This window comes from Rousettus aegyptiacus, unplaced genomic scaffold, assembly GCF_014176215.1.
Source record: "Rousettus aegyptiacus isolate mRouAeg1 unplaced genomic scaffold, mRouAeg1.p scaffold_m13_p_7, whole genome shotgun sequence".
In the NCBI taxonomy this organism is placed as follows: Eukaryota; Metazoa; Chordata; class Mammalia; order Chiroptera; family Pteropodidae; genus Rousettus; species Rousettus aegyptiacus.
In genome coordinates, this window is record NW_023416310.1 from 107,421,735 (window position 1) to 107,441,947 (window position 20,213).

At 36.2% G+C, this 20,213-nt stretch overlaps 1 protein-coding gene across 4 annotated transcripts in view; it reads right to left on the bottom strand.

Annotated features, from left to right (window-relative positions):
• The window catches only part of CNOT6 (CCR4-NOT transcription complex subunit 6), a 68,395-nt gene that overhangs the window by 7,308 nt on the left and 40,874 nt on the right, over nt 1–20,213 (bottom strand). For 2 of the 4 annotated variants that reach the window (XM_016147766.2, XM_016147765.2), the window contains exons 3-10: nt 16,540–16,726; nt 15,072–15,157; nt 4,881–4,970; nt 4,716–4,784; nt 3,537–3,694; nt 2,596–2,750; nt 2,066–2,220; nt 947–1,177 (exon numbers count right to left, since the gene is read on the bottom strand). In XM_016147766.2, the coding sequence (XP_016003252.1) occupies nt 947–1,177; nt 2,066–2,220; nt 2,596–2,750; nt 3,537–3,694; nt 4,716–4,784; nt 4,881–4,970; nt 15,072–15,157; nt 16,540–16,726 (1,131 nt within the window). Of the gene's footprint in view, nt 1–946; nt 1,178–2,065; nt 2,221–2,595; nt 2,751–3,536; nt 3,695–4,715; nt 4,785–4,865; nt 4,971–15,071; nt 15,158–16,539; nt 16,727–20,213 lie in introns of all 4 variants that reach the window. The other 2 variants (XM_016147764.2, XM_016147763.2) reach the window with 1 other exon arrangement.

A 20,213-nucleotide genomic window follows, 5' to 3' on the forward strand; every position in this document is an offset into this window, starting at 1 on the left:
ACTTTGTAGCTAAACAGAGGGTAGAAAATATGGAGAGAAACTGACAGAGAATAACCCTAAACTGCCTCCTAGCAGTAATCCCAGACATCTTGATGAGACAGACTAAGGAATTATGGATTTTAGATACCTTTATTTCCTCTGAAAATAAATTCTAACATCATTTCTATCTTATTAATAGCTCCCATCTACCATGATGGTGGTGATGTGCTACTAAATATAGCCATTCCGAGGGTGTGCGTGCATATGCTCACGCATGTATGCAAGCAAGTCCAAGGAAGAGTATTCTTGTGTATATGAAAGTATAAACAGGAGTTGAAATACAAAAATGAGGAAATACTTAGTTTCAATATTACAAGGGCTAGAGTTTGTTCACTGTATCATAAATGGAAAAGTATTCAAGAATAAGGCTTTCTGTATTCCACTTTGTGATAAAAATTAAAATTCCTGGTTTTTTTTTGTTAAAATCACTTGCCTGATCTGTGTAAATGAAGGATCTCAATTTCTACCTGAGGTATATTTTTCTAAGCAAGCCCACCAAAATTTGAGATCCTATAATATACGGTCAAATTTAAACTGGATTATATTATCACATTCTGGAATCCCAAAGAAGCTATCTTAAAACACTTTCAGAGTCTGGATTATATGTGACCTGAGATAATGAACTATGATAATATGTTCTTTAATGAGTTATTTCAAGTTATCAATTATGTGTTTATTGAAGATGATTAACGTCCATCTTCCTGAGGTTTTCATAATACCATTTCACTTTCAAAATGGTCCCCTTGTTCCACACACAAACATTTTTAAACCCAATTCTCAAAGCTGCCACTACAAAGTGAATTCCTGTTTTCACTAAATTTGATAATTTGGAATTATCAAAAACAATACATTACAAAAACATTTTCAGTCAAAAAGCATTCTATATAAACTAACATTCTTTTCTTACCGGAGTCTGGCAAAGAATTAAGATCTGCACACAACACCAGTGGAATATTTCCAAATTCTCGCAATACACTAGACGGGAGGCTTTGCGAGGCTTTATCAATAATGTTCTTCACTTCGGAGAGGAACATCATTGTCTGAACCAATTTCACATCAGAGTATTCAGGGTCCCAATGCATATGCGCATTAGCCACGAGAATAAGCTGTTTTTCCATTCCAAGATGCAGCTTGCCAGCTACATTAGATAAAAAGAAAAAAACAAACAGACAAAACCCACCTATCAGCTCACATATTCTTACAGGGTCTGAAAGCAAGTACTATCTCAGAGTCTTGGGAATATAAAAGGACCCTAACATTTATTAAACAACCACCCATCTGATAATCTACCCTACAAGAAACCTGAGAAAGAGACATCAAAGCCTCAGGTTGTGTACTTCCGGCATTGGGTATTCATTACTTGATCAAAGACAGCCCATTATACTTGGGACAGCTTGGTTTTTAAAGAATTGTGTCTCCTTTGAAACTTTTTGTGTTAGTTTAGATGTACTAAATTGAGTCTTGCAAAATTAAATCTATACCCTTTGCCTTAGATATATTTAAGAAAGTCAATAAGTTCCACCTTTCATCTTTTCTATTCTTCAGTTCCAATTGTTCCTCAAGTGACAGAAATTTCATGATGGTCACTCTAAATATACTTTTTAATTTGAAATAAGTGGCCAATTTCTCCAAAACTCAAGATCTTTCAAATGATCAAAACAAATAGGTCAGGAAGAGAAGGTAGCTTACAGAATATCCTTGTTGTCAAGAAATTATGGAAGTGCATGAAGTTCTTTCTAAGCAGTTATTTAAACTAATATTTACTTCAATTTCTTTTATTTGAAAAATTTGGGGGAGCAAAAAAACTTTTTTTTCTTTGACTTTATGCCTGTCAAGATTTTAAATACTTTTATTGACAATGCTTTCTCATCTTTAGCTTTGTGGCAGAGAAAATGGGATATGTTTCAGAAAAAATTTAAATTCTGAGTGTCTTCAGGTGTTAAACAAGACTATTATTATATAACTAATTTTCTGTTTTTTATCAAATTTTGGAGGTCAATTTTGCAGAAAGTGAAAGGTCACCCACATGACATTTCGATCAACTCCTTTCGAAGTTCTAGCAGTACTGCAACACCAATGTTATCTTTTGTCATGACTCTGTTCAGCATAGCTTCAGACCCTTCAGAATTTGCCATTGCTAGCTGATTAAATTCAACAGTGTGTTTCTGAACCAAAGTAAATCTAAAACAAAAACAAAAACAGACACAAACTTAAAATTGGGAACACAAGGTTAGTAGCTTTGAGGGAAATGTGGTTTTCTCAAACTTCCTTAACAGATATGATGGCATGTATATCACATGGAAATCCTCCACACTTAACACTAAGCTTCCCACAGCCATTAAAAGTTGTTCTCAGGCTATTACTGGTACAAATACTTTTACAACTTAAGATAATGTAGTCATCTTCTGTTTAGGTTTTGCATTGGAATATTCCGTCTTGTAATTTGTAAATAATAATACAATATCTCATTCTCTTACTATCCAAATAATTTCCATACCCTTGGCCCCCAATCTGCAAATAGGGAACATTTTCTTTTTTAAAAATAAGATGACTTACTTTTCTGTCTTGAAGAATATTGCACAGCCATCAACATGCTTTCTTTCTTGTTCTGACATTGTCCTAGCTCTAGATTTAGGACTAAAGAATCCATTATAGCCACGTTCTTTCAGTTCTACCAGAAAAAAACTGTAATACTGTTCTGTTTCAACCTCCTGAAAAATTGTAAACAGCAAAATTATTTCATAAGACAAAAATCAGTCCTTTGCATTAACTTTATATACAGTTTGAGAGATTAAAATCATTTCAAAAGACTAATCTGCAGAATAAAGAATGCAATATCTTTTCAATGAAATTTATCTGAAACCAATCAGAATAGCTACTTGTCATTAGACAGATATCAGTTGACAAGGTCAATTCTTTGTTGTTTAGGAGTCACGACTGGTGAGACACATGCATGTGTATTTCCTTACATTTTAGAACTAATGTGCAACAAGGATCAGAGAGGTAGAATGAACTTCACAGATCATAATTTCAGGCCAGATGGGAAAATGACTTGCCCAAGATCATGTAATTTAAGGAAGTTGGACTGAGAACCCAAAGTTACTGTGCACCCAGGTTCAATGCTCTTTCCACTATGCTCTAATTATTATATTACCTTTGGTGGTAAAGAAAAATCATACCTTGAAAATGCCACAATTTCAGTAACATTGCTGCCCAATTCAAAAATAGTGTGCAGGGGCATTAGGGAGCGAAAGGTGAGTATTTAGCTGTCATAGCAAATGCTTAAAACCCAGCTTAACCCATTTGCTTAATTTGGCAGCATAGGGCTGCAGAATAAAGCAGGTAGGAATGCTCCTAGGACTCAGTCAAAACACAAAAAGCCAGCATTTTAAGACTGCTAAAGTCAAATGTGTCATTGTAACAACACATTTGCAGGGTACTCTTTGCTTTATCAATGCTGGGGCATTTGTATGATTTAAACAAATACTCTTACTTACCTGAAGACTTATGATATCAGCATTGCAGCTCAAGATTTCTTGAATAATAGCCTTTTTCCTGTAGTCCCAGTTTAGTGCCCATGATGGACAGTAGCCGTATAACTGCCGGGTCGCATATTTATCACAAAGAACATTATAGCACATGACAGAAAACAAGGCTGTAGGAAAGATAACTTTACTTATTCACACACGTGGCAGGAAAAAAACATGACAATTTCAATAGTCTTCACTTAAATGCTCAGTTTGACTTTATTATTCAATATCTATTCATTGAAAAGCTACTATATGCCAGACATGGTGGATACAAATAAAGTTGAATAGAGAGGAAGGATAGATATATAAATGAGTTATGAAATAGTGTGGATCTGCTGCAGAGGTGTGCATAAAAGGTTTGGAATCTAAAAGACTAAGATCCTGAGCCCTCGGCCTTGAAGACCAGGCCTCCTTATTTCTGGGCTCCCTCTGACACTTCACCAATCGTTACCATAGAATGTGGAAACTTGATAGGCATTTTTCTTAATAGGCATGTCTAATTTTCTTCTACAGAGCAATGATTATTAATTCATAAGAAAGGCAAGGGTATCTATCACAGGACAAATACATATTACAGAAGTTCTCAAACTATTTTCATATAATTTAAGTTGATTAGAAGTCATTAGTTCAATTTCTCTCCCAAGTGTTTCAGCTATCTTAGAATTTAATAGTATCAAATACAGTTTGGGAACTTCCAATATAAAAAGCTTTTTGTATATTCACTATAACTGAATTTGATCAATACTTTATAGCAAGGTTTCTGTAAGTGGCACTATTGACACTGCAGGTGGGTAAATTCTTTGTTGTGGGGGGCTGTGCTGTGCGTGGTAGGATGCTTAGCAGCATCTCTGATCTCAAGCACTGAGATGCCAGTAGCACTTCCCCTAGCTGTGACAATCAAAAAAAGTCTCCAGTTTTTGCCAAATGTCCCCTGGGGGATAAAATCACCTCTCGCTGAGAAGCACTACTCAACAGCGTATTTTCTATGGCATACCAGGTGAGCAGGAATTAAGTTTTTATTATTTCCCAAACCGAATCAGCTGTAAGCACTCCACCGCAACACTGCCCATAATCTAAAACATGCCAACAATACTGTTAGGTTTATAAAGACCAAGTAAATATGAGTTAAAAAATAAGGCTACTAACCAGTTGGCCTTGTTCTGTCTGGTTCTTGTAACATAATCCAAGATCTTGGAGGTGGCTGTTCTGTTGAAACTAGTTGGATATGAAACACAAAATTAAGCAATATTCTTATATGTCTTCCTTAAAAAATGGTTTAAACAAATGACCACTTACTTCTTTTTGCAGTACCTGCCAAATTATCAAGCAAATAGTTCAGTAGCCTTCTTGTTCCATCTGGTTCTAGATAGAGGTTCAATATATCCTGGGTAAGTGGATTTCCTGGAAATATTTTTAAAATAGGTAAAACGAAACCAAAACAAGTACTAAAATATTTCAAAATTTAAAAATATACCAAAATTACCAGATCATCTAAAATATAGTTATTAATAACATACCAAACTAGAGAAGATATTTTTTCAGATTTTGGTGTGAAGAATAAAAATGATTTATACCCGTTCTATAGAGGTAACCACCAACGCTTATTAATTAACAGGCTGATATCGCTGTACAAGATGTCTAACAGTGCCCTGCCTCATCAACGTTCTCATGATGTTCCAAAGCAAGTGAAACTGGAGAAAAGTGGGAAGGACTGGACAACAGAACAGTAACAGTCAATATAATAAATCAGAGACTCAAAATTTAAGAATACAACCAAGCTTACAAAAAACCTCCTAATGACAAATGTAGCCTAGGACGTAGATTTTTAAAACTTCAACTGAATAAAGTAATAAGATGGGTCAGACTTAGTATAAGATTAAGTCACTAAGGAAGGGGGAAAACTCCAAGGCTGTGAGCCATCTGTAAATTCAATATCTGTTTTGTAAGTGCCAATAATGAAAGCAAAAGCAATGATTTATATGTATCTATAAGGGTCTCGGTCCTCTCAGAAGGACTTTTTATGCACATGTGAGAAAATAGTATAGTATAGTATACTATTTTTACCAGTTCCCATCCATGCTGCACAAGTGGTGTGTGTTGTTCTGAATGTCAATGCTCTACTTCAAGGACTAATAAATTCTACAGATTGAAGAAGGGAGCTAAAATGATGAAAGATCTTAACCATGCCAAAAAAAAAGGATATGGACTATAAGAATGATCACAGCCCAGAGAAAAAAAATGGTTCCTTCTTATTCTCTTATAAAAGACTAGACTCAAATGGCAGAATAAGGACCAAAGAGTAGTATCTAATAGGAAAACCAGCACGGAACAGAAGAGGTTGGTAAATAGTTAGAACTATTTAAGATGAGATACCCTGCCCTGTGAGGTAGTAGAGCATCCTCTGTAACAGCCGAACTACACGGATGAGAGGAATAGTTACATTAATTAACCTTTAAGATCTTGTTTAAGATTCTAGGATTCTAAGAATTATAAAGGTGAAAATGTGCTCCTATAAGTACAAAGTATGTCTTTGCAGGAAGATAAGTTACAATAGCATCATACCCTCACATAAGCATAGTTCTGGATAGCTACCAAAGTCCTGAAATTTTTATTAACCACATTCCTATGAGACAGGTACAGTCATAACTTGAAAGTTACCAGAACCCTTTGAGAAAATGAAGTCAAACAAAAGCTTCTCAGTACCATGGAAGCAGCCCATCTATCTAGACCTACACTCATGCTATCTTTTTATTACTTTCTAGTGCAAAAATATTTAAAGGCTACCACTAACTACTTATAACTATGTGATCCTCTCTTCTAAGATCCTTCTTTATAAATTAAAAACCATCTCCAAACACAAACATCTATTTATGACTCTAATAAATGCAGCTGAGGCCAAATGGTGTATTTCCCCCAACGTCTGCTTGCTTTTTGGAATTCCTTTAAATTTAAAAATTAATCTGCTCTTCCAGACCTGGAAAAATAACATTTTTGGGTAAAGTTAACAACACAGTTCTGGAATTAAAACAAAAAACTGAGTTACCAGAATTAAGGAACGAAAGTGAATATGAGACTTGCTTCTGGAGAGATGGAGCAGACATAGTCTTCCCTATTCCTCTTACTAAGTACCACTAAAGTCTTGTACCTCACACTTGTGTGAACAAGTGTAGGACTGAGATGTGCTGAGAAGGTGGAATGGCTAAAGAAAGACCTCAGGACCTGAGGAACAACGTGGTGATGAATTCCTCGGGTTTACTTTTTGCCTCCGGTATCCCAGACATGAAGCTGAGGAAGCCAGCAACATGGAACACCAAAGGGTACAGGAAAAAAAATCCTGAGAAAAGCCAAAAGACCAAGAAAGGCCAGCCTAACAAGACAAAACCTTTAGACAATAAAAGCTCTGCTCCAGCTAAACACTAAAGAAACACATGTAGTGCCATCTCCACCCATATCAGCAAAAGGTGATAAGCAGGGAGTCCAGACTTCCACCCCGGTGAGGAAGGAAGGAGGCGCCCCAACTCTGCAGTGGGGCAGTGTCGGAGAGGGCCCAGCAGGCAGCTGGGACTTTTACCCACTCCAGGCAGTAAGACTTCCTCCTCTACGCTGTGGTGGCAAGGGAGACCACAAGGGGCAGGCCTCAACTTCTACCTCTAGCCCCAGTAATGAGGAGCCCTCTGCTCCCCTTCTGGGCATGATGTCAGAGAAGGTGAGGGGGGTCAAGACTTTTACCATCTCCCAGTAGGAATGAGGTCACCTAAATGAGGTAACTGTGGAAACCTTACAGAAAGCCAAAACTGCTACTTCCACCCAGCTGACCCTCAGGTGTGAAGAGAGGTGAAGGGGAACCTGAACCCTTGTCTCCCTTGGCAGTAGGAGACGGTTTCTGCTTTCCCTGCCAATGCAGTGTTAGAGAAAGCCAGTCAAAACAAGAGATTTGAACAAGGTCTAGTTTCACAACATAAAGTGAGTATGTCTTGTTTCAAGTGAAAATAACTTCTTATACCAAGAACCAGATTTCAAACTGAATGAAAAAATATCAGTAAAAGATTTCAACGCTGAGATGACAGAAACATTAGAATGATCTGATCAAAATGGAGCAAGCATGATAAAAATGCGCCAGTGAGAAATTACAAACGTGCCTGAATAAATGAAAAAATAGCAAAGAAAAAGAAACATTTGACAAATAAACAAAACATAAAAAATGGAAATATTAAAACTGAAGAGTGAGGAGAAAAAAAATGGTGTAGATGATAGAAGCTCTATTCATCCCTCTGGCAATCAAATCGAAGTTGTGACAGAAATAAGGACCAGCAATAAAGTTCACTGTACCCAGCCAACAACAACAACAACAACAACAACAACAAAAACAACAACAACAACAACAACAACAACCAAAAGCAGCAAGGAAAAATTGCCTGGGATCTAGATGAACAAGCCATACAACTATGGAGAAATTCAAGAAATCACCCAGCAATGGCAGGACGGGTGATGATGCGGGGCTGCCCACAGCTGAGTGAGATGGAGGTTGCAGCAGTGGCAGAAGCCTCTTAAAGGGGCTGTGTCTGCGAGCGGATTTTCGCTGTGATGGACCTACTAGCTCTGAGCACCAGTGCTGAGTCGGCTGTGCACAGGAGGTACCAGGGATTTATAAGGAAACACTGTCAGAGTGAGGACCAGGCGAGACTTGCTCTGTACAGAAGTGTGGGCAGTATCCATTGTTCCCTGTTGAGGCCTCCCCACTCCCAGTGCGTGGACACAGCACTGCCATTGCTGTGATGTCATCAAACTGGATAACAGAGGTCACTCCACCCAAAAGATTTCCCAAAACCCCACCTTCCCCAGCTCGGGCCCCACTCAAGCCACATCCAGATGTATTCTCAGAGAGTCAGGTGCCCCTTACTGAGGCTCACACTGGTAGAGGCAGCTGGCCTCGGTTTCTGGTGTGGCCTTTGAGGCAACTATAAGCACAGCATCTGTGGATTTTGCTTGCTGAATTTTAACACATGGCCCTAGAGGGGCACAGGCTGAGGCTAAATTGGCCTGCAGCTGAACCCCTCTCAGGACTGTGGCCCTGGACACTTACTTTACAAATCCACACTAATAAGACCGGGAGACTTAGGAGCTTTGCTTAATACATAAACACAGACATGGAAAGGTAGACAAAATGGGAAGACAAAGAAGCAGAAACCATATGACAGAGCAAAATAGAGATCCAGATATAATGGGGTCAAGTAATCTAACAGATGCAGAGTTCAACATACTAGTTATGAAGATGCTCAATGAACTTTTGGGAGATGTCGAGAACTCCAACAAAGAGATAAAAATGGAAATGGAAATGGAAATTATAAAAGGGAACCAGTCTGAAATAGAGAATACATTATCTGAGATGAGAAGTATATTAAATGGAATAAACAAAGTGAATAAAGGCGAGGATCACATGCCCTATCTAGAAGACAGGAAAGCAAATCAGGACACTCAGACAGAATGGCAAGAAAAAAGATGCCAAGACTATAAAAATAATTTAAGGAGGATATGGGACACTATTAAGGCTCCAAATATTTGTCTGATTGGTGTAAGTGGAGAAAATCAATATGTTGGACAGCTGTTTGAAAAAACATAATGATGGAAAACTTCCCTAACCTTGTGAAGGAAATGGACACAAAACCCCAGGAAGATCAGAGGATTCCAAAAATCAGGGTCCCAAGAGGCACAAACCAAGACACATCATAATTAAAATGCCAAAGATTAAACAAAAGGAAACAATATTAAAACCAGCAAGAGAAAAACAAATAATTACATATAAGGGAACACCCATACAACTGGCAGCGGATTTCTCAAAAGAAACTATGCAGTACAGAAGAGCGTGGCAAAAAATATTCGACGGAATGAAGACCCAGGATCTACAACCAAGAATAATTTATCCAGCAAAGCTAACATTTAGAGTTGAAGGACAGATAAAGAGCTTCCCAGACAAAAATAAACTAAAGGAATTTAACACCACCAAGCCAGAATTACAGGAAATGTTGGAGGGACTTCTTTAAGAAGGAAAAACATGTATCAAAAACAGGAATAAAGAATGGTAACAACTACATTCCTATCAATAAGTACCTTAAGCGGAAAAGAATTAAGTGCTCCAACCAAAAGATAGAGTGGCTGAAAGGATAAGAAAACAAGACCCCTATATAGGAAAAGGAAGGGGATGGTAAAGTATTGCTTTGATGAATCTAGAAGGTATTTAAGTCAGGCAGAAAAAGATAAATACTATATGATTTCACTTATATGTGGAATTTAAGGACTAAAAAGAACAAACTAATCAAAAACAGACTTACAAACATAATGGACAATTTGGTGACAGACAGAGGGGAGGGGGGTTTGGAAGGCTGGGAGAATGGGGTGAAGGGTTAAAGTACAAATTAGTAGCTGATGGATGGTCACAGGGATGGGAAGCACAACATAAGGATTGCAATTAGTAGTAATACATTGGCCAGGTGGAGTGTCGGGAGAGAGGGAGCAACTGAGGGTATCATTTTACTAACTATATAGATATCTAACCAATGTACTATATACTTGAAACTAATTAAAATTAAAAAAAGAGAAAGGAAAAAACATGAAGAATAGAATAAATGAAATAAAAAGCTCAGTGGATAGGTTCAACTGCAGAATAGAGGGTCAGAGGAAAGAACTGGTGAACTGGAATACAAAACAACAGAAATTACCCAATCTGAACCACAGAAAGGAAACAGACTGAAGAAAAATGAAGAGAGCCTCATGGACCTGTGAGACCACAGCAAAACATTTAATGTCCGTGTCCTCAGAGTCATGGAAGTAGAGGACAAAGAGCACAAAGCTGCAAAAGTACTCAAAGAAATAAATAACAGCTGGAAACTCCCCAAATGTGGCAAGAAATATAAAATTACAGATTTAAGAAGCTGATAAAACCAAAAAGGATAAACCTAAAGGAATTCACACCAAGCCGCATATCATAATTAAACTTCTAAAAATTAAAAACAGAAAAAAACTTTAAGACAGCCAGAGAAAGAGAGACAGACCCCTTACCTATAGGGGAAAAACAATTTGAATATCAGCTAATTTCTCATCATACACCGCAGTGGCGAGAAGAAAATGGCACCATATTTTTCAACCCAGATGCCTATATCTAGTAAAACAAATTCTTAAGGAATGAAGGAAAATAAAGACATTCTTATATGTCAGAAAACTTAGAGAATCTGTTGCCAGCAGATCTACCCTAAAAGAAATCACTAATGGAAATTCCCTAAACAGAAAGGAAATGATAAAAGGAGCCTTGAAACATTAGGAAGAAAGAAAAAAGAATATGGTTAAAAATATAATAGGTTTCTTTCTCTTAAAATTTCTAAATCATCACTGGCAATTAAAATTTTTTTGTAACTACTTTGTAACACTGCTTTGTTTCTAAATGTAAATAAAGAAAATATTTAAGAAAATTGTATCGGAAATAAGAAAATAAAAGGTCATAAAGAGTTAAGATTTCTATACTTCATTCAAACTGGTAAAATGATAACAATAGACTGTGACAAGTTGTGCACATATATAAAATAATACCCAGAATAACCACTAAAAAAGATACACGAATGGATAATTCAGACACACTAAAGATAAGATAATATAAAAATATAAAAAGATGTTCAAGTAACCCACAGGAAGGCAGGAAAATGAAAACAAAGAAACAAAACCCAGGGCGAACAACATAAAATGCAGACATAAGCCCTAACCTACCAATAATTACATTAAGCATAAATGGTGTAAACATACCAATTAAAAGACAGAGTGGATTTTAAAACATGACCCAATAATGTGTTGTCCATAAGAGACTTCAAATATGACAATAAAAACAGGCTGAAAAGGATGAAAATATAAATCATATACATATTGAAAGAAAGTAGAAATGACTATATTAATATCAGACAAAGTGCATTTCAGAAGAAGCAAAAAATTACCAGAGACAGATAGTAATGTTATGTTAAAAGGTCAGTCCCTCAAGACATAGCAATTCTAGTGTATCCACCAAAGAGCAGATCTGTAAAATATTTTAAACAAAAACTGAGAACTGAAAGGACTAGGGTTGACTCAATTGCCAATGGCCAATGATTTATCAATCCTACCTATGCAATGAAGCCTCCATCAACACCCTAAAGGAGGGGGTTCAGAGACCCTCCAGGTTGAACATGGAAATTCAATAAGAGTGCGAGTACGGTGTGCCCATACCTCACACTATACAGCTCTACCACCTGGCTGTTCACAAGTCCCTGGTTTATGATACAGCAGTAAACTAGTGAGTAATCGGATCCTGAGTTCTGTGAACCACTCTAGCAAATTAATCATACCCAAAGAGGGGATCGCAAGAAACTCCAATCTGTAGCCAGTCCATCAGAAGAAGCACAGGTGATAACTGCAACGGGCAGTTATCTGAAGTTTTGTTTTGTTTTGTTTTTTGGTAGGTAAGGTGCGTCAGTCTTGTAGGACTAAACCCTCTTTACCTGGGGAATCTGATGCTATCTCCAGGTAGGTGGTATTAGGAGTGAGTTGCATTGTAGGACACTCAGCTGGTGTCCTACAACTGCTTGCTGGGGTGGGGGAGAAATCTCTGCCCCTACACATGATGGAATCCTTTCACCCTGTTAAAAGGATGAAAATACGAGCTACATACTGGGAGAAAATATCTGCAAATCATACATCTGACAAAGGCCCTATATCCAGAATACATACAGGACTCCTAACTAAAACTAAACAGTAAAAAAGCAAACAATACAATTAGATAGAACATGGGCAAAGATATGAAGAGACATTTTATAGATGATAACATACAGATTATAAATAAGCACATGTAAAGATGTTCAATATCTTCAGCCAGTAGGAAAATGCAAAGTAATACAACAATGAGATATCACTGCACATCTGTCAGAAAGGTTAACACAAAAAATAGTTTGACACCACCAAATGTTGTGAGGATGCTAAGAAACTAGATCAATTATTACTGGCAAAAATGTAAAATAGTACAGCCACTCTGGAAAAACAGTTTGGCAATTTCTTTAAAAAACAAACATGAAACTAACATATGACCCAACGCTCACACTCCTAGATATTTATCCTAAAACGAATCTTATGTTCACACAATAACCTGTAGACAGAATGTTCACAGCAGCTTCATCAGTAAAAACCCAACACTGGAAACCACCTAGATGTCCTTCGACGGGCAAACTGTTTAACAACTGATGAAAGATCCACACCGTGGAACACTACTCATCAATAGAAAGGCACAAACACACAACAACTTGGGTGAATCTCCCCAAAATTAACTGAAGCTAAAAAATCAATCTTGAAAAATTACATACAGCATGATTCTATTACTATAATATTCTTGAAATAACAAAATTATAGAAATGGAGAACATATGGGTGGTTGTCAACAGTTAAGGGAATAAGCTAGGGCAAGAAGCAAGTGGGTTTGGCTCTAAGAGGGTACCATGAGGGTTCCTCTGGTGATGAGACTGTTCTGTATTTTGACTTCTCAATGTCAAGATCCGGTAGTGACTCTGTGCTACAGTTCTGAGAGATGTCACCATCCGTGGAAATTGGGTAAAGGGCATGTGAACTGTTTTGCATTATTTCTTGCAGGTGCATGTGAATCTCTAAGTATCACAAAATAAAAAATAAAACAAGTGATGTGCATCTAAGGTAATAGTCCTAACCTTTCATTGTAGAAAAATTTTCAAGAACATGGAAAATGTGAAAAAACAGTGAAGCGTGCTAGCTCTATGTAATCAATTTAAGGAAAATATCATGAACAGATTCATGAGGCAGAAATATTTTGGCTTTGTATGAATGGAAGATGTAACAAAAAGGAATGATTTCTGAACTAAGTGATATTTTCTCTCTTCCAAATAATTAATAGGTGCTATGAGAAATCAATGACAGAAGTTTTCAGAGAGCAAGGATGATGTAACTGCTTGCTTTAAGAAGTAGCCGGCACATTAAAGTGTGCAAAACTCAATAGAACAACATAGGATTTGTTCAAAAAAAGGTGAAATTGGTGAAAAGACAGCTGTTACAGACAGATGGGTAACAATGTCCAACAGGATATCTGAGATAAACAAATATCTCTGTGAAACTATACTTCCAAGGAAGAAACGTAAAAGCCTAAATGTCAAATAGTAAAGGATCTTTCTGAAATTGAAACAGCAAGGGATCACCAAAAAATGAAGGTGCCATAAAAACTGTCCTACCCGAACCAAGCATTTACTTTCAGAGGCACATTAAATCAGTTTGAAAATCTATAACTGATGACCCTAAATTCAAATAACGTTTGTAAATCCTTAGAGAAATGAACAGACTAAGGTTTGTAAATAAAATATATCCCGTATGACTGTAAAACCTTGATCCAACAGGACACAACAGCAGTTGTCTTTGAGATGAGAAAGGGACTAGAAGAGGAACAGGAAGGGTCTTAATTCTATAATGTTCCATTTCTTTTGCATTTAAAAAACAGATGCAAAAGTGACAAAATATTGTTAATTCTGGTGGTCAGTATACAGATATACTTTGCTACCTTTCATACTTTTATCAAATTTAAAAACAAAATAAAAAAGCTATGCTACCAAAGGGAAGTGTAACAGAAGAAGCTATCTGCAGCTCACATTCCCCTGATCTCTACCTTATAAGAAACCTCAGCAAGTCCAGTCCTACACAGAAGAACCATTTATAAAGGTAATGTTTGTTCAATATGGTATTACATACATTTGTAAATAATTTGTATTTTTCCACTTAATTTGTTTTTGTGAATGTTATTACTTATTTTTAAGAAATAAGAATACAATTCATGAATACTTTATTATATGACTTTTCTTAGGAATCAATTATCAAGTAAGCTATAAGATTGGTGAAGACTCATTTAATGTGATAATATGTAAGTACTGGCATATTATTAAAATGTGACTACCAATCTTGCTGGTTTAAAAAAAAAAAACATTTCCCATTAGTTCTTACTGGATTAATTATGCTCCCCCTTTCCCCCAATTCTAATATACTAAGGAAGTCCTCATAAATCAAGTTTTTAAAAAATGCTCAAATACTTAACTTCATTAATAGGTCCAAACCTTCTATTTACTGTTTTTTTGCACTATGTGAGTTTCCAGTTTTTTTTTTTTTTTTGAGATTTGAACATAGGAAGAAAAAAAGCTATTTACAGTATGATGACATTAAATAAAGTATAACCTCAGGAATAGAGGTGATTGAAACAAAGGCTAGAAATGCAAGGCTAGGCTAGGAGTAAAAAAAAAAATACAAACACTGGTAGACAGTTTACAGGTGAACAAGAGAGAAAATCACTTGATGTACCTAAGAAATTGATGAAATTTGGGGAACAGTGAGCTTGTGAATCCCCTGGCAAAAGGATTCCCTCTTACGGCTTCTTCAGACTCAAAAATACATATACAACCAAAAAAAGCACAAATATGGGAAGTCATACCTTTCAGGCCCAAAGTCTGCAACTGAAACAGTTTTCCCAGCTCGAAAGGTAGAACTCGTAACTGGTTGTAATTTAAATGGAGTTCCCTGTTGATGTAAAAATTCCAGGAAGTCAGAAGTTATATTAACCTTTAACAGCTAATATTAACAATATTAATTTTAAGGAAAATAAGCTCCTAAGAATGACAAAATTTTATATATTCCAATGTTTAGGATAGTGCTTTTCAAATCATGTGGTAAAAAACAAAATACAACCAAAAATCCAAACTTCCACAGACCAACACATTTATAAAATACAGGAAAACAATGAATTACTGGAGAAGTGAAATGAGAAAAAAAAAAGACCAACAAAATACAAGCTCCAATTATTTAAGAGCATTAGACTCAACAGATACAAAATCACCTTCACATGTTGTGTATCTCACTTCAGGCTGGTGACATAGTTTGCAAATTGGCAGCCCACAGACCACCCTGAGAGCAGCACTAGTCTGGCATATGTAGCGTCTATTACACATGTTGAGGAAAGTGATAGCCTAATGTAAATTGTCAAAAGAATGAAAATGATGTAGTACCAACTCAAAAGAGCTTTTGATAGCTGGCTGCACAATTAACTTTATGATTAACATTTCTCCAAATTTACTAAAGTTTCATTTTAGAAAGAATGGCAGCTATATTATCTACTAATGATTATTTTAGTGATTTGTTTTTTTACAGATAACCATAATATAAATATCAAAGGACTCTTCAGCAGGAAAAAAATTTATAAGTTTTTACACATGAATGAGAACTATTTCTATAATCCTTGGTTCTTGGAATTTAAATGAACCTTTGTTACTACTGAGTAAATCTGAGGTTGTCTAAACTATAAAATGGACAAGAAGCTTGCCGCAAATGACACAACTTGTAAATGGCAAAGTCAGGATTCCAATCTGACTCTGTGACTCCACAGCCTATCCACCTCCTACACTCTATACACGGTCCCCAACTCAATGACTAACTCTAGCTTCTTTCACGTCTAGCCTTTATTACTATCATGCATACAAGTCCTGGAGGGGCCAAAAACGTTTCACTGACTGGCAGTGGTTTCCTGGACCCTCTGTTAAGGATGGTATGGTGCCCAGAATTAAGTGGGGACAATACCATAACCATCTGTCATAGGTGAGTGTGTATGTGGGATGACATGAGTGCCTTCTATTTGTTCGCTCCCACTTCGTCCAAAATTTTGGTCCAGTAATAAAGTATATTACACAAAACATAGCAATAAAGCAAATTTTAGGCAATGAATCTACTTGACTTATTATTTATTAGTTGACATTCAATTTTCCAAGAAAACTTTATAAACACACACACATATTTACTTTTGGTCAAAAACTGTAAAATTGATAGTGGTATTTTCTAACAAAATGAACAACGCTCTATCTTGTTCTAATTAGGGGTATATGGTTATCTACTAAGCTGCATCTGCATACCTGAGTGATACCATGTTTCCGAGTTCTGCCGGTAAACTCCGGATCTTATTTGAGGACAGGTCCAGATACACCAGATTGTGAAGCTTGGCAATGTCTGAAGGAATGCGGGACAGGAAATTGTCACTTAGATGCAAAGCTGTCAGGTGAGTTAGTGACCACAAAGATGAGCTTAAGCTTCTTACTCTTCCTGTAAGAGAAGAAAAACGGGGCAAGGATTATAATGTTCTTTACAATTTGGTTCTGGATTAAAAGACATTTAGATGTTTCAATGAGTAATAATTTACCATATAAAAAATTGTGAGAGAGGAGTTAACAGGAAAAACTTAACCTATTCTAGGACAACTCAATGCTCTTATGAAATTATAAACTCTACACTTAGCAGGCTAAAAAAAAACCACTTAAGGCAATACATAAATATTTAGATTATATTATTATTTTGAAGAGCACAAGAGTTAAGACTTTATCCTTTAATGTGGCCTCAGCTATGACATAAAAGAAAAAGTATGAATAATTTATAGTAATGATAAATCCACTATTTCCACACGGTTAATTTGAACTTAAGCCAAAAAGAAAAAGAAAAAAATGAACAAGCAAAAGCAAAAACAAAAAATCAAATCTAATATCTCAGAGGCTGTTCACATCCATACTCCAGAAGATGAGAATTATGTCTGAAACAAGAGGCAAATAAGACGTCTTCACATTGGCAAAACTTTGCAATCAGATTACTCCAGTGATGGCTGTGTCAGAAAGCACGTAATTAAACAAAAGCTGTACCACATAAGTAAAAGTAAAACTACTTGCCCAGAAACATTTCTGTTAATAAGTCTTAACTATATAATCAAACAGCAGTAGATATAGGATTCAATTACTAAGAATAGAATAATTTCTTTCAATGCAATATTAAATCTGCGCTTTGACACTTTATGGTAAGATGCAGTCATTTCTACAATCCATATAAGAACTTTTCCCATAATCTCTTGAATGGTCCAGGATGTAGTCTGAGAGAAAATGAAACAAACATGTAATGGAAATATGCCAGTCTTTGAGAACCGATTTTCTATTGGCTGAAAAGCAATCTTGAGACTTCTACTTTTAATCAAGATAGAGTAACAGGGACCAAATTTACCATTCCACCTGAACAACTACAAAACCAGATACATTAATACATTAATCAACAAATTTTAGTGATGAGATATTGACCAGTGCAGGAGAGTGATCCCTGAAGAATGGGAAACAAATGTGGGCCCCACAACTGTCTCAGCTTACTTCCTAAACAATAGCACAGTGGAGGGGCGGGGCAGGGGTAACATGGAGTATTAGGAGACAGAGTGAAGGCCCAGGAAAGCCAAGACGACTAGAGTTTACAAAGGCAGAGTACCAGAGAGGAGAGAGATGAAGGGAGAGGGCTGGAGATCTAAAGAAGGTGCCCCTCCAGTTTTCAGCTGAGTATTAATCAGCATATGCATGTCTGAAACTACCTGAGACAAAAGGAAAAAAACACTCAAAAGGAGGTGAGGCAACGACCCCCAGGTTCACACACAACTGAGGCTAGCTGGTATTCCCAACTGTCAGAGGTAAACTCGTAACTCACAAGGCATTAGGCGGTGCAAAATCAGTCATAGACTGAAGGTTGCTCTTCGCTACCCTAAGAAAGTTTAAGAGCAAGTCTCAAAACATACCATTTCCAAGTAACTGTATCTCAAATGAAGCTCAAAACTAGTTATAAAAATACGCATCACCCCACAAAGGTAATATTCAAAACATCTTGCATCCAAGAAAAAATTATCGGGCACGCAAAGAAACAGGAAAATAACACCCAAAATGAAGAGATCAATCGAAATTATTCCAGAAGAGATAATAATTATAAAATTAGTAGACATTAAAAGTTACTATAACTATATTCCATATCATCAGAAGTTAGAAGACTAAATGTGTTAAGTAGAGATACAAGATAGCATAGACACCCAAACTGAACTTCTAAAATTGAATGCTAAGTCTAAAATGAAGATGTAGCAATAGAAACTACCCAAGATGAAACAAAGAGAGAAAACATACTGAAAAACATTACATCTGTGAACTCTTGAATAACTTTAAAGAACCGAATATATGTTACTGGAACCCCAAAACGGGGATGGGCTGGGAACAGAAAAAATTATCTTAAGAAATAAAAGGAAGAGATAAGTGGATATTCACATGTAAAAGAATGACGCTGAACCCTTACCTCACACCATATACAAAATTTAAATCAAAAACTCGGAATAAAACATAGACTTAAATCTCCATGACCTAGGATTAGGCAATGGTTTGTTAGATATGACACTAATAGCGCAAGTAACAAAATGAGTATTAGATAAATTGTACTTCATTGAAATTAAAACCTTTTGTGCTTCAAGGGACACTAGTAATAAAGTGAAAAGGCAACTTCAAAAAAGGAAGAAAACATCTGAAAATCATAAATCTGAAAAGCTATTTGCATCCAAAATATACAAAGAACGCAACTGAGTAGGAAAAAGACAAATAATCCAATAGACACTTCTCCAAAGAAGATGCACGAAATAGCCAAAAGCACATGAAAAGATGCTCTATATCATCAGCCACCAGGGAAATAAAAATTAAAGCCACAATGAGATACTGCTTCACACTCACGAGAACTATAATCTAAAAGACAGATGATAACAAGTATTGACAAGGCGTGGGAAACTAGAACCCTCACATGCTGCTGGTGAAAATGTAAAGTGACTCAGTCACTTTAGAAAATAGTATAGCAGTTCCTAAAAAGGTTCAATATACAGTTACCACATGAGTCAACAATTCAGTCCTAGGTATGTATATAACCAAAAGAAATGAAAACATATGTCTATACAGAAACTTATACACAAATGTTCATAGCAGAATTATTCTGAATCAGGAAGTGGAAATGACCCAAACGTTCACTGACTGATGAATAAATAAAATGTGGCCTATTCATACAATTGAGTATTATATTAGTACTGACACATGCTACATGGATAAACACTGAACAAAGCTGGTGACCACATATGGCTCCATTTATATGAAATGTCCAGAAGGGTCAAAAATTTCCTGAGACAGAAAGAAGATTAATGGTTACCAAGGGCTGGGTGGTTGAGAGAAAATGGAAGATGATTGCTAATGTGTATACAACTCTATGAATATACAAAATCCACTGAATGTACCTTTTTCGGGGTGAACTGAGTAAATTATATCTCAAGCTGCTACCAAGAAAGGAGAGACAGGTAGAAAAATTTCCACACTTGATGAAAACTACAAAGCCACAGACACAGAAAGCTCAAATGAACTCCAAACACATGAAAATTTCATGAAAACACATCTTAATCAAATGGCCTAAAAAAAATAAAGAGAAAATCTTAAAAGCTGTCAGGGGAAAATAATTATATTCCACATGGAGAAACAAAGGTAAAATGCAGATTTCTAGTTGTAAATACTGCAAGAGAAAAGACAGTGGAGCAAAATCTTTAATATAATGAAAGAAAAAAAAATCCTGTCAACTTAGCAACCTAGCAAAAATAGCTTTCAAAAAATGAAGGCAAGTTACAAGATGAAAAGAGCTATGGAGATGGATGGTAGAGACAGTTGCACAATATTATTAATGTATTTGATAAAAACTTTCCCACAAAGAAAATTCTAGAACCCGA